Here is a 15,822-nt window from a genome sequence, read left to right as displayed (position 1 = left end):
AGATACTCTTTGTTCTTACTGTGGTAAAATTTGATTATTATAAAGGGAATTCACTTTTTAGTGAATTTTAAACTTTTTGAATTATAAACTTGAAGCAGAAAGCCAGGTTTAATGTTTGTAAGTATCACACCATTTGTATACTTCTGTGTAATGATCCAACAACTGGAGTGGGGTTGATGGGGAGGAGGAATTGGAAGAAACTGATATAGAATGCACTTTACTGTATTTGCCTGAGTTGATATTGCTACAAGGCAGTTGGAATATATTTGAGTGTTGGTAGCATTGTTTTTGAAGTGTGACCTTAGTTATAAAACCTAGTTTGCATTAAAATATTTTACAATGTTGAACTAGATAAAGGTTAAAAAAATTTTTTTTAATGTTTATTATTTTGGGAAGACAGACAGAGTGCAAGCAGGGGAGGGGCAGAGAGAGAGGGAGACACAGAATCTGAAGCAGGCTCCAGGCTCCGAGCTGTCAGCACTGAGCCCCACGCAGGGCTTGAACCCACAAAGCAGAGGATCATGACCTGGGCTGAAGTCAGATGCTTGACTGACTGAGCCACTTATGTGCCCCAAACTAGATAAAGGTTTTTTTTTTTTTTATTTTTTATTTAAAAAAAATTTTTTTTTTCAACGTTTTTTTATTTATTTTTGGGACAGAGAGAGACAGAGCATGAACGGGGGAGGGGCAGAGAGAGAGGGAGACACAGAATCGGAAACAGGCTCCAGGCTCTGAGCCATCAGCCCAGAGCCTGACGTGGGGCTCGAACTCACGGACCACGAGATCGTGACCTGGCTGAAGTCGGACGCTTAACCGACTGCGCCACCCAGGCGCCCCTAGATAAAGGTTTTAAATTAGTTTTCAAAATTAACTTAAGGTATAGTGTGGTATAAACAGTCTAGGATGATCTAGTTTGTGATCTCTGTCAGCCTTACACAATTTGGTTTTTAAAATGAGTGAATTTGCTTTTAATAGGGACAGTTTGGCTGTTGGAGACTTGAATCTAGGGTCTAATGTCAGCCTGGCAAAAATTAAGCAGGACCAGAAACTGATTGAAGAAAATGAAAGGCTTAAAGCAGAAAAAGAGGTTCTTCTTGAAAGTTATAAAACTTTAGAATCCAAAGTAGAACAGACCATCCAGGAGCTGCAGGTATGGTATGTTCACTGGTATAAGGTAAAGAATGACCAGCTAGGAAATCTGTGTACTCCTCTGCTCTTCTTTGTTTAATTTTCTGTTACTTTGTGTTGTCTTCCTTTTCTCTCTGCCTTCTCTCACTCTGTCCTTTCTTTATATTTGTTTACAGATGAAATTTTGTCTTATACTCCAAACTAATCATCTTTGGATTTCATTGAATGTTTGAAGGACTAATTAATAATTTCTCATTTACATTTCCTTTTATGTTTTTTTAAAAAAACTTAACTATGAGATATTTCAAACATTCCAGAAGGAGAGAGAGAATTGAATAATTGATCCTGTGTACTCATCACTTAATTTTACAATTATTAAACACATGGGCAATCTTTTAAAAAAAAATCTGTACTTAGTTATTTTATTTTTTTAAGTTTATTTCCTTTGAGAGAGAGAGAGAAAGCACAAGCAGGGAACGAGCAGAGATAGAGGGAGAGAGAGAAAATCCCAAGCAGGCTCTGCACTGTTGGGCCTGAGCCACCTAGTTACTTCCTCCTGAGTTATTTTAAAACAAATCCCATTCATAATATTCTACTGTATATGTTTTAGTGTGTATCTCTAGTTGAAAATAATTTCAAAAAAGACAACCATTATACTGTTCACACTTACAAATTAACCGTCATTCTGTAATATCTTTTAATATCCAGTGTTCAGATTTCTTGGATTTCTATGAATGCTCTTTAGTTTCTTCCACTCAGGATCTCAGTCAGGCCTATGCTTTGCATTTTGGATGATAAGTCTCTTTAAATTGCTTAATCTGCATCCTTGCGTTGCTTAAGAGGCTCCTTTATCTCCATCTATTTCCTTTTATGGTAGTTAGGTCTCAAGGTTTGCTTAGATTCGGGGCATTTTTTCCCCTAAGAATACTGTGTATTTTTTAAATGTGTACATTTTGGGGCGCCTGGGTGGCGCAGTCGGTTAAGCGTCCGACTTCAGCCAGGTCACGATCTCGCGGTCCGTGAGTTCGAGCCCCGCGTCAGGCTCTGGGCTGATGGCTCAGAGCCTGGAGCCTGTTTCCGATTCTGTGTCTCCCTCTCTCTCTGCCCCTCCCCCGTTCATGCTCTGTCTCTCTCTGTCCCAAAAATAAATAAACGTTGAAAAAAAAAATGTGTACATTTTTTCTAATGTACATTAGAATAAATGTACACTAAATGTACTATTCCAACACTGTTTCTACAGTTCATATCACCACCTGGATGTCCTGCATTTCATTTGTGACACTAAATACCAGGAGTTGGCACAGACCCACAAGTTAAGGACTCAGTCCCATAAGACTTCTGTTTCAGATACCAGCCATAATCATGTCCCCCAGCTACCCCACTTCTGCCTATAAATTGAGGGTTCCTATGATCCCTACTCTCTTTGTTCAATAATTCACTGAAACAACTCCCAGAATTCAGGAAGGTGCTATACTTATGATTACAGTTTTATTATAAAGAATATAATGCAGGAACAACCAAATAAAAGGAAGAGATGCACTGAGGATGTTATGATGAGGGTGGAGGTGGGGTAGGGGAGCAAGGGTATTTTATTTTAGCTTGCCACTCTCCCAGTATGTTGGTTTGTTCACTAATCTGGAAGTTCCCTAAAATCTAATTATTATTATTTTAAAGTTTATTTATTGAGGGGAGAGGGGCAGAGAGAGAGTGGGAAAGAGAATCCTTGGGATTCTGAACAGAGTGGGGCTTGATCCCATGAACCGTGAGATTGTGACCTGAGCTGAAACCAAGAGTCAGACGCTTAACCAACTGAGTGAGCCACCAGGCATCCCTGGATTTTTTTTTGTTTGTTTATTGTTTTAATCAGGGTTTCGTTACGCTCAATAAATCAATGGTCAGGATTGGTAACTGAACTGAATTTTCAGCCGTTAAATCCATAAACCCATATCCATAGGGAGCTCTGCCTCATAAATCCATAAATCTTGGGTTCTAACTATTATAAATACTATTCATTTATCTAGGGACATCCTCCTAAGGGCATTTCAGAGATAAGAACTCTTCCTCTTAGAAAATAGTCTGTTTTCTTTAGAAGTCTAATTGACAAGGAGATTAATCACCTGCCTTTTATTTCTTTTCTCTGAGTGTGTTCCTCTGTCCTTTTCCATGAAGACTGTAAATGGATTAAAGGCCATTTACTTTACCTACTCAACATTAAAAATGTTTAGTTCAACTTCATAAAGTTCCTTGGTGCCTGCTTATAGTCTGTTCTCTTCCTCCTACCCAAGGCAACCACTATTCTGATTTATATCACCATAGTTTAGTTTTAGTCTTGTACTTTATATAAATGGAATCTTCTGATACATACTCTGTTGTGTCTGGTTTCATTAACTCAGCATATTGTTTGTGAGATTTATCTATGTCGTGTGTATTAGAAGTTTGTTCATTTTTTATTGCAGAGTAGTATTCCATTGTAGCAATATACCACAGTTTGTATTTAGGTTGTTTGTTTCTGGTTTTAGTTGTTATGAATGAAACCACTGTGTACTTACTTTTGTACACCTCTTTTTGTGGACATATGAATTCACATATTTTGCATTACAAAGATTCTTTCCTCAGCCGTGTCCAGTCTACTGATAAGTGCATCAAAATGGTTCATTTCTGCTATAGTGTTTTTGATCTCTAGCATTTCTTTTTGTATGTTTCTTAGAATTTCCATCTCTCTGTTTATAGTGGCTGTCTGTTCTTGCATGCTGTCTACTTTATGTGTTAGAGCCCATAGCATATTAATAATACTATGTTTAAAATTTCTGGCCTGACAGTTTGAGTATCTACCCATGCCATGTCTGAGTCTGATTCTGATTCTTGCTTTATTTTTTCCAACTGTGTTTTTTTGTCTTTTACTATATATTGTAATTTTGTATTGGTAGTTGGGCATAATGTCCTGGGTAAAGGGATTTGCTGTAATCAAGCCTTTAGTAATGTGGTGATAAGGTGTGGGGGAGGAAGGAGCATTTTAGAGTCCTCTGTCTCTGGACTTTGAATTTCACACAAGCTTCCCCCCACCGCCCACCCCTTTTAGGTAGGACAGGGTGGCTAGAGTGGGCTAGAGTTGGGTATTTTCCTTCCCTCAGGTTAGTCTCTGATAAAACCCCAGCAAGTTAGGCTTGGTTTAAATAGTTTCCATGAGGGCAGATCTTGTTAAGAATAGAATACTCTGGCATATTTCAAAATGGTTCCTTTTCCCCTTTCCCTGGGAGCTTGAGGGGACTTTTTTATATTTATATTATGAGAACCTGGTAGAGATTCACAAAACAGATGGACATCCTGATGACAGTCTGCCTGGAGTTTCTAACTCCAAGTTGTTCACCTTGAGCCTTCAGCATTTGTCAGTTAAAGTTGAGGTGTACCTATACCAGACTGCTTCCCTCAGAAGTTTCTGCTCTAGTTAAGTTGTGGATGGCTTTTATTTGCCTGTCTCTCTAGTTTTGGGGGTAGCAGTTTTGCCCTGTGACCTCACCTCATGTAAAGTTTCAAGACTTGTTGCTGTTTCAGTTTATTTAGTTTTTTTACTTGTTAAGATGGTGTGGTGATTTCTAGGCTTTTTACATGCTGGACCAGAAATGTGAAGTTTTTAATGTTTTCAAAGAACTGATTTTTGGATCTCTTGGTTAAAAACATTTTTTAATGTTTATTTTTATTTTTGAGAGAGAGACAGTGCAAGCAGAAGTAGGGGCAGACAGAGAGAGGGAGACATAGAATCTGAAGCAGGCTCCAGGCTCTGAGCTGTCAGTACAGAGTTCTATGTGGGGCTTGAACCCATGAACGACGAGATCATGACCTGAGCTGAAGTTGGACACTTAACTGACTGAGCTACCCAGGCATCCTAGATCTCTTGGTTTTTTAATTTATTGTTTTTTTTGTATTGATTTCTTTGCTTTATGATTGCCTTTCTTCCTCTTTAATTTGCCCCTCTAGTTTCTTTAGATGGAAATTGATATCATTTTTTAAAATCTTTTGTTCAGTAGGGGAGGAACAGAGAGAGAGGGAGACACAGAATCCGAAGCAGGCTCCAGGCTCTGAGCTGTCAGCACAGAGTCTGATGCTGGGCTTGAACTTGTGAACTGCGAGATCACGACCTGAGCGAGATCATGACCTGAACCAAAGTCGGACATTTAATTGACTGAGCCACCCAGGTGCCCCGAAAGATACTTCCTTTTAATCATCACTTTATTTGTAGCCCACAGATTTTGATATTTTGTTTTTTATTAATTAAACATTTTTATTTTTTAATTTATTTAATTTATTTTACTAGCTGTGTGATTAAAAAAATTTTTTTTTAATGTTTATTTATTTGAGAGACAGAGAGACAGTGTCTGAGCAGGGGAGGGGCAGAGAGAGAGGGAGACACAGAATCCAAAGCAGGCTCCATAGTCTGAACTGTCAGCACAGAGCCTGACCCAGTGTTTGAACTCACAAGCTGTAAGATCATGACGTGAGCTCAAGTTTGACACTCAACCAACTGAGCCACCCAGGTTCCCCTAAACATGTTTTTAAAATTATTTTGTGATTTTTTTGAATTATGAATTATGTTGCCTAATTTTAACATATTTGGAGATTTCCCCCCAATTAATTTGGGGGAAATAGTTAATTTTTTGGTATCAGAGAGCAAACTCTATGATTTCAGTTCTTTAAAATTTATTGTATTTGCTTTATTACCCAGCATATGGTTTGTCTTTGGAAATGCTCCTTGTACTTTAAAAAGTTGTGTGTATTCTATAGTTGTTGGGTAGAGTGTTTTATAAATGTTAGGTAGTTCGAATCAGTTGATAGTGTTGTTGAAGTCTTTTGTATCCTGACTGATTTTCTGTCTATTTGTCTGATCCATATCCAGGGAGGAGTGTTGAAATCTCCAAATATTATTGTGGTTTTGTCTGTTTTCTCCTTTTTTGTTAAGTTTTACTGTGTGAATTTGAAACTTTGTTATTAATTGCATACACATTTAGGATTACTGTGTCCTCCTGATGAATTGACTCTTCTTTATGCAGTATCCCTGGGAATGTTTCCTGTGTTAAAGTCCACATTGCCTGATATTAATATAGCCATGTTTGCATGGTATATCTTTTCCATCCTTTAATTTTTATCTTTTTGTGTCTGATTAGTGTGTCTTAGCATATAGTGGAATGTAAGCTTTTTTATCCAGATTGATAATCTCCTATCTTTTAATTGGAATGTTTAGCTAATTTTCATTTAATGTGATTATTGATGTGGTTGGGTTTAAATTTGACATATTTTCTGTTTGTCTTACTTGTTCTTTGTCTTAAAACCATACTGTTTTTATCTGAGTTCTATTTTTTATAAGTGGATTAATAATAAATTCAAGATATTTGAGTTTAATTTCACAGTTTTTTTAGATCTAAATGATTCTTTCCCTCATATTTTATAGTTCTCTTCCACATATAATTCATTAGCAGCTTGTGTTAAACATTTGTTTTAATGTAGTCTTTGTAAATCAGTAAGCACTTTTTCAAAGATTTAACAACTTTTTATTTTCCCACTTCTATTTCTTATGTTTATGCAATTTTGGAGTAATTATAAGAACAATTCCAGTAGTTGTAAAAGAGTTAAGAACAAACATAACTGAGTCTTCATGGTCTCCTGCTCAACAAATGAGAGCAGAAGGGCATGAGCATACCTGAGTGTAGCATATTAGTAATAAACATTCAGTATATGCTGGTTCTCTCTCTCTTTTTTTTTCTTCAGTTTTTTAAATGTTTTATTTTATTCTTGAGGGAGAGAGACACTGTGAGTAGGGGAGGGGCAGAGAGAGAGGGAGACACAGAATTTGAAGCAGGCTCCTGGCTCTGAGCTGTCAGTACAGAGCTCGACGTGGGGCTTGAACCCACAAGCTGTGAGATCATGGCCTGAGCTGAAGTTGGTCGCTTTACTGACAGAGCCACCCAGGCGCCCCCTCTCTCTTTTTATTTAACTGAAGAGCATGTTGTTCAAATACTGAGTAGTATTTCTATGTTTAACCGTATAATATCTGGTTTGTAGTATAACTGGAATAAAACTGCCAGATCTTTATATTATTGCTCTGTATGTTATTTTGGATGATTATGGTAGACATGTATTTGAGATACCACTCAGAATCAGGGAGTTTAATCTAGTTTGGGTCAAGTAAATAATGTTTTTGATTCTTTTGTAATGTAGAATGATATAAGACTTTGTCATAAAATAAATTGTCATTGAGAATCATTGGGTTTCTATGGGGATCTTTTACTTATCTTTTTAAAATTTAAGTATTAAGACATGTATTATATGAAATTTGTTTCTGTTTGGCTTATTAGGATGAATCCTAATCTGACTCAATGAATGAGTCCCTAATCTGTGTGAAGGCAGAAGCCTGGAATATATTATCTTTTTCAGATCCCAATTTATAGGGAAGTCAGTTGTCCTCTGGCTTACCATTAAAAAAATTTTTTTAAAGTAATTTCAGTGCCCAAAGTGGGGCTCAAACCCATGACCCCAAGATGAAGAGTTGCATGCTCCACTGACTGAGCCAGCCAGGTGCCCCCAAATTTTTTAACCTTTAAAATTTTAGTTATGCCTTAAAATCATGTAAGTGACAGTAGAAATACAGTTTCCTGTTTGAGACTCACTAAGATGTGCTTATTTTTTGTTGCAGCAAGAGAAAGCAACTACCATGGATTTGACTAAACATTTAGAAAGCACTCTGAAGACTCGTGTAGGTACCAGAATGAAAAATCTGGCAGCTAAGGTTGAAATACTGAAAGAAATTAGGTAGGTTTTTTAAGAAGGACAATTTAAAATAATTGCTAATTTGTTAGTACTTTATTTAAATTGTATGCACACCATTTTTGCTTTGAGACTTTATATTTTTATGCCTCAAAGAGAAAAACTAAAACTCCTGAGATAAATTTTATAGTATTTTTGTCAGCATTCCTTTGTCATTACATGTAGTTATATTCTTAAAAAAAAATTTTTTTGAATGTTTATTATATATTTTTTGAGAGGGAGAGAGAGAGAGACCGAGCACGAGCAGGGAAGGGGCAGAGAGAGCCAGAGAGAATCCGAAGGAGGCTCCAGGCTTGGAGCTGTGAGCACAGAGTTCGACGCTGATCTCAAAATCACCAACCATGAGATCATGACCTGAGCCAAAGTCAGACCTTAACCAACTGAGCCACCTTGGCGCCCCCACATGGAGTTATATTCTAAAGTCATCTATGAGAGTGAAATGTAAAAATTAACACAAGTTCTAAGTGGTAGTTTGATGGGAAACTACTAAGTCCAGTTGGAGTTCTTAGTGTTATTTTCAGGCTTATACTGAAACTAAAGATTTCAGTAATTTATTTCATTTTATTTTTTAATGTTTTATTTATTTGAGAGAGAGAGAGAGAGAGAGAGAGAGAGAGAGAGAGAGACTGCAAGTGGGGGCGGGGCACAGAGAGAGGGAAACATAGAATCTGAACCAGGCTCCAGACTCACCAGGTGCTGACAGCTCAGAGCCTGATGTGGGGCTTGAACTCATGGACTGTGAGATCATGACCCAAGCTGAAGTTGGGCACTTAACTGACTGAGCCACCCAGGTACCCTATAGATTTCGGTAATTTAAATACTTAATAGTACTCTATCTAAAGAAAGAAAAAAGTGGTTTTCATACAGTCAGAAAAGTAGTCTTACTAGAGTCAGAAGAAGAAGAAATTGGTAAGCAAGTCTTGTACACAGTTTATTTGGCTTTTCTTAGACTCCATATATGATTTATGTAGGTATTTTATATTAATAGAGAATAGCTTTATTGTTGGTTAGTGATAATTTGTCACCCTGTTCTGGAATGTGGAAAAAATAGTTCTCAAGACAACTTAGTTCCCTTTCCAATCTACACAAAGAACTTAAATCAGTAATTCATTTTCTCATGTACTTTCAAACACTAAGAAGTTGGTGACCTGAATTAATACTGTGTGTTGGTGTTTTGTCCAGTAGAAATTTATATACTCCAGTATAAATCCATCAGTTGTCATCTGGTTTATAAGCCTTTAGGTAGTTTGAGTAATTTTGTCCTTCTAGAACCTAATCAACTTTTGATGCACTACCAAAAATTAAGTGGCTACACTGGCACAGCTGTGAGTTAGACTTAGGACCAAAATAACCCAATAATTTTAATCCATCTTTGAGGAAATAATGTGCTGTTAGAATGGTGGCAGTCTAGTTAGAAACTAGAGAAAAGAATATGGATGGTCCTCATTGGTTTTGCTAACTGGCCTGCTTCTCCAAATGTTTTTTTGTTTTTTCTTTTTTCAATTCCACAAATGCTGATCTGCTTATTAAGGTACAAGGACTATGTGGCTGTAGTCTTGGTAAGCAAGATTGGCCAAGTCTAACATTTTTAAGGAAGTATTCAGAAATCTAATTGTAGACCAAAATTTAAGGTCTGTTTGATATCATTTAAAGTTCTGCAGACTTCCAAAGTTGTCCTTTATGTAAAGGTTTTTTAACAAGTTTTATTTGCTCTTTTTCTCAATCAAATATTTTTAAGTTTTTAATGTTTGTTTATTTTGAGAGAGAGAGCACATGCGTGTGAACAGAGGAGGGGGGGAGAGAGAGGGAGAGAGAGAGAGAATCCCAAGCAGGCTCCACGCTGTCAGCACAGAGCCTGATGTGGGGCTTGATCTCATGAACTGAACAGTGATGTCATGACCTGAGCCAGAATCAAGAGTCATATGCTTAACTGACTGAACTACCCACATGCCCCTCAATCAAATGTATGTTTAATTGTAAGTTATACCAATTATTTGTGATTTTACGTAAGGTTTTAAAAAGTACCTCTTCATGTTAATGTTGTACGTAGTTACTTTAGACCATTATTATTTAAGTGTAACTTCTTCCCACATCCATTAAAAAATTTTTTTTTTTAAATGTTTATTTTTGAGAGAGAGAGCATGAGCAGGGGAGGGGAGGAGAAAGAGGGAGACACAGAATCTGAAGCAGACTCTAGGCTTGGAGCCTCATCTGGGGCTCGAACTCAACCAATGGCGAGATCATGACCTGACCTGAAGTCAGATGCTTAACTGATTGAGCCGCCCAGGTGTCCCGAACTTAAAAATGTTTTGATCTTTTCCTTTTTACTTTTGTTTTTGAATAGACGTGTCAACATCAATGTTCGTTTTGGAAATGACCTTTCAGATGCTTTGCAAGTGTTAGAGGAAGAGTGCTTTACTAACCCAGCTTCTTTGACTGAATTAGAGAGAATTTGGGCAGAATACAGTCTTGCTCAGGAGAACATACAAATTTGTGAAAATGTGGTAGGTCAAGAATTTTTTTCTGTTATGGTTTTATTTGTTGAACATAAGGAGATATCTTTTGAAAAAGAAGAAGGATTGTAGATACTGTAGTGCTATTTTGTATGAAATCTTTAATTTTTATAGCATCTTCATGTTAATAATTTGATATCTTTTATTGCCTTATTAAAAAAAGTAGGATAGATAATGGTGACTGCGGATAAAGCGTCAACAAAATCTTTTCCCCTTTTGCATGAGAATTTGACCTTTGGATAATTCTCTTTCTGTTCCCTTGGTAATTTGATAAAATGATAATTCAGTCATGTTACTAGTTTAGATAAATAAAACTTCCTAGTTGGTAATTTATATCTGGACTTGAGGAGCTATAAAGTACAAAGAATTGGTGGAGGCTTTTGCAACTGGGCATACCATCCTTGAGGGATCTTGGAAGCTATGCCTATAAAAGATGGTGGCTTTTGAGGAGAGTGAAGCTTGTAAGCCAGGGTGACTTTGACACTTGCTAATGTATCTTGTTTTTGGGTCTGATTGGTGTGTTTTAAGCTTCAGTATTCAACTCTGCCTTACTATTAAATGCTATTAAAGCACCCCTTGTTTAGAGGTGATTATTTGTGGGTAGGGGAGGGGTATGGAGAATGGATTATTTCCTATGAATTCTCTATTAGCATAGGTACAAGTATATTTATTTCCTCTCACAGTTTTCTTTAGTTTATCATATTGAGCTGAACAGAACCCCTTGTTTTTCATGTAAAGATAATTCACCACAGTCATAGCTTTCCAAAGTACCTGTAAGCTCTATACTTGTGTTTGGAGTTGCCCTGTTGTAAGTATTGGTGATTTCTGCCTCTGGGGATTGTACTCTGAAAGTCGTCTTCCCAGTTCATACCTGGGCTGCCCAGTTGGCAACCTAGCTGGCTCTCAGTTGAGAAGTGAACAGAATTACTAGGCCTTTGGAAATGTCGGGGATGTTTAATTTGGAGAAGCGATTATATTTGTGTCATTTTACATATTTGACCCTAACTGATTAATTCTGATGATAGAAGAAAAAAAAGTGACAGAAGCAAGAAGTTTTGAATCTCTGTGAAACACAGGTAATGTTAATAGGTACTTTATAAACTTTTTCTTACACTTACTTTTGAAAGGACATTTTTGCTCTTATTTATAAATGAGGAAATTGAGGCCCACGTAGCTTAAGGAAATTGCTGAAGATTACTTAGCTCTAAGTGTTAATATGGAATTTCAACCCAGGTATGTCTGACTGCAGAGTATATTTATTCTCTCCCCATTTAAACTGTACCATCAATATTAAAATATTTCATAATGTATTTTCATGTAATAAGATGAATAACTGTTTTTTAACTTTTGTTTTTCTGGTTTGAGCATAGGACAGTGATTCAAGACAGAAAGGAAGAGGGCTTAATGTAGCTCCAGGACTTAGTATTTTAGTAGAACAAATGTGATTTTTTTTTTAAAAGTGATATTTGTTTGTACTTATTGCTAATATTTTCAGGACTTACTTTTAGGCTTCATTGCCCTAAAGCTCATTTGATAGGCCGAAGAGTGGATTATTGGATAAATACAGTCATAACTGCCACTCAAAGTTGCCATTTTATTTCCCTTATTGAACTTAATTTGGGTCTTAGTATTGTTATTTTCATTTATGTATTTGTATTTTTGATGAAGAGATTCTTTTCTTTAGTCTATAAAGCTATAAAATGGTCTGATTGGGTGGACACAAAAAATATTCTAAAATTCAAGCTTTAAAATTTTTTTTAATGTTTATTTATTTTTGAGAGAGAGAAAGAGAACACAGCACGAGTGGGGGAGGGGCAGAGAGAGAGGGAGACACAGATCTGAAGCAGGCTCCAGGTTCTGAGCTGTCAGCACAGAGACCAATATGGGGTTTGAACCCATGAACCATGAGATCATGACCTGAGCCAAAGTCAGATGCTTAACTGACCAAATCACCCAGGCACCCCTAAAACTAAAGCTTTTAAGTGTTCATGCCAGATATTGTTACAAGTAGCAAAGATACAGATTTGTTTAAGACATGATCTTCTCTATCCTTCTTGGGTATGGGATAGATATACAAATAGTTTCAATATAGTTTGATAAGTACTGTAATAGAAATCATGTATGGGGTTCTTGGATATCTCTATATACCTAGGCAAATTGGAGGTTTTACTGTGGTGGAGATTAACTGAATCTTGAAGGATAAGTAGATGAAGGAATTGAGGGTGGAATGGGAGTAGGAGGGAGGTAGTATGTAATTAATAATAGAACTTGTATAATTTTCTTAAGGAAAACAAAAATTTCATTGTTGCACAAATAACAGGAAAAATTAGGATTGTTAAATATCTTATTTCTAATTAAGGGAAAGAACTCTGTGAGTTTGGCGATCTCAGGAGAGATATATTTGTCTTTTTTTGTTTGTTTTTGAGAGATTTGTCTTAAAGGCTACTGTGTTTGAAGAATGTAATGTTAAATTTTTTAAAATTAATTTATTTTGAGAGAGACAGAGACAGTGCAAGTAAGGATGGGCAGAGAGAGAGGGAGACAGAATCCCAAGCAGGCTCTGCATTGTCAGTGCAGAGTGCAACCTGGGGTTTGAACTCATGAAGCTGTGAGATCATGATCTGAGCCAAAACCAAGAGTGAGATGCTTAATCGACTGAGCCATCCAGGCGCTCCTATAATGTTAAATTTTATTCACTTTAAAAGATCATTTTTTTTTAATATAGGTCAGTATGTAAAAAAAAAAAAACCTGATGTATTAATGACAGTTATTCTTTGTTTTCTTTTTCCAGAATGAAGTGAGTATTTTGATTGCCAAAAGAAATGAAGTGCAACAGAAGCTGAACATGGCAGTAGAAGTTTTTATTCTGGAAGTAGATGAGTTACCTCTTAATAAACGCTTGAAAACATTGCAGGTTAGAATTCAAAAATATATTATGTATACATTAAAATACATTTATCATTTGAGAGGTGAAATGAGCCGAGAGACCTCAGATAGTACTGATGGCTGCTAAATTTTCTCTTGTCTTCTTTGATGAATTCTGATTTTTTTAATAGAATTAAAATTTTACATTTATCTATTTAATATTTATATATATGTGCGTGTGTCTATCTTGCAAATAAGGTAAAATGGTCAGACACATCATGCTTGCTAGAGCAGCATTCACTGGGAAAGCTCATAGAGACAGAAGCAGTAGCAGGCATGTGAATCCCTGTTTTTAGCAGAAAATCTGGTAGGGTCACGTCAAGAGTTACAAGAGTCCTGATCCTTGAGTTTTAGGGCTTTTAAGATCCAGGATTAGGAGCTAGAGTATAATAGCTATAGGATGTTATGGAACTTTGTCTTCAGCCCTTTCCCTCCATCGTAGCAATGACTTTAATTTGGAGTGAACGGGCATGACAGTATTATCATTCTACTGTCTTATTTTTTCTCCTCACTTATTCAGATCTTTTTTTTTTTATTGTCTCCTTTAATGATGTTTAAAATTTTTCTCTGAAAGTCCTCAGCATTTCTTCATTTAACTCCAGGATGTTTATTTATTTATTAAAAAAATTTTTTTTAATGCTTATTGGTTTTTGAGAGAGACAGAGAGAGAGAGGCAGAGAGAGAGAGGGAGACACAGAATCTGAAGCAAGCTCCAGGCTCCAAGCTGTCAGCACAGAGCCTGACACTGGGCTCAAACCCACGAACCATGAGATTGTGACCTGAGCCAGACTCAAATGCTTAGCCAACTGAGCCACCCAGATGCCCTTAAACTTGGGTTTTCTTTTTTTTTTTTTTTATTTTTAAAAATTTTTTTTTTTATTTATTTTTATTTTTTAAAAAAAAATTTTTTTTTTCAACGTTTTTTATTTATCTTTGGGACAGAGAGAGACAGAGCATGAACGGGGGAGGGGCAGAGAGAGAGGGAAACAGGCTCCAGGCTCCGAGCCATCAGCCCAGAGCCTGACGCGGGGCTCGAACTCACGGACCGCGAGATCGTGACCTGGCTGAAGTCGGACGCTTAACCGACTGCGCCACCCAGGCGCCCCCTTTTTTTTTTTTTTTTAACGTTTATTTATTTTTGAGACAGAGAGACAGAGCATGAACAGGGGAGGGGCAGAGAGAGAGGGAGACACAGAATCTGAAACGGGCTCCAGGCTCTGAGCTGTCAGCACAGAGCCCGACGCGGGGCTCAAACCCACGGACCGTGAGATCATGACCTGAGCCGAAGTCGGACGCTTAACCGACTGAGCCACCCAGGCACCCCAAACTTGGTTTTCTTTTTAACCACTATATAACTTTGTTTTTCCCTTGTGGTGTTAAAATATTGTTTCCTTTAAAAATTCCTATTCCACCTGTTTTTTTGGTTAATAATTGCTTTGTAGATCTTTCCTTTTTCCCATCCTTTGTTTTAAGTTAAATGTCTTTCTTAGACAACATGCTAATGGCTCTTTTTTTTTTTTTTTTTTAAGTTTACTGATTTTGAGAGAGAGAGAGAGAGAGAGAGAGAGAGAGAGAGAGAGCGCGCTTGAGCCGGGGAGGGGCAGAGAAAGAGGGAGAGGGAGAGAATCCCAAGCAGGCTGCACACTGTTAGTGCAGAGCCTGATGTGGGGCTCAAACTCATGAGCTGTGTCATGACCTGAGCTGAAATCAAAGGTCGGAGGCTTAACTGACTAAGCCACGTAGGTGCCCCAACTAATGGATCATTTTTTAAAAGAATCTAATGTATAAAATTATCTTTTGATGGGTAACTTGATTTATGTATTTGTAATTACTGTTTTAATAGAACTTATTTCTGTAATTATTTTGTATTTTTATCATGGATTCTTTTTTTTCCCTCCTTTTCTACCTTCTCCCCCTATATCTTAGAACATTCTCACTTGCCTGTGGTGTGTCTTCCTCCTCTGAATTTCCCTTTCCCAGATCGGGTAACCGAACAACCACAGTTGTTTAGGATTTTAGGCACAGAGTGTTAGGGGTATTGTATAGGATAACTCAGATAAAAAACTTCAGAGTTATCGCCTCATTCTTGTTTTATAAATTGTTGGTATCTTTTGATTTTTCTCTGTGTATGAAAGTATTTTCTCTAAGAGTGCTTTCAAAGATGTCTTTGTGTGGTTGATTTTTGTGAGGTATTAAATGTCTGAGGATATCTTATTTAAACACTAAAATAATTGCTTACATTTAAGCACTTTAAACATTTGTATAGTTGGCTATAAAATATTAGGTCCAAAGCCCATTTTTCCTTCAAGCTTTTGACAACAGTAATCCGTTGTTTTCTTATTTCCATTGTTGTTGCTATCAGTCTGCCTTTTGTTCTGTGACCTTTTCCCTCACTGGAAACTTTAACATTTGCCCTTGACTTTGTTCCTTAAATTGCACT

The 15,822-nt window shown here is 36.9% G+C and overlaps 1 protein-coding gene across 3 annotated transcripts in view; it reads left to right on the top strand.

The window, feature by feature from the left end:
• Window positions 1-15,822, top strand: part of STK31 (serine/threonine kinase 31) — a 76,668-nt gene that overhangs the window by 19,631 nt on the left and 41,215 nt on the right. For all 3 annotated transcript variants that reach the window (XM_025929738.2, XM_025929739.2, XM_086694285.1), the window contains exons 8-11: window positions 976-1,150; window positions 7,814-7,929; window positions 10,289-10,448; window positions 13,249-13,371. In XM_025929738.2, coding sequence (XP_025785523.1) covers window positions 976-1,150; window positions 7,814-7,929; window positions 10,289-10,448; window positions 13,249-13,371 — 574 coding nt within the window. The remainder of the gene's footprint in view (window positions 1-975; window positions 1,151-7,813; window positions 7,930-10,288; window positions 10,449-13,248; window positions 13,372-15,822) is intronic.

The sequence above is a fragment of the Puma concolor genome, chromosome A2, assembly GCF_028749965.1.
Source record: "Puma concolor isolate L17-30 chromosome A2, mPumCon1.1.hap2, whole genome shotgun sequence".
In the NCBI taxonomy this organism is placed as follows: domain Eukaryota; kingdom Metazoa; phylum Chordata; class Mammalia; order Carnivora; family Felidae; genus Puma; species Puma concolor.
This window is presented reverse-complemented; position numbering and strand designations above follow the sequence as displayed.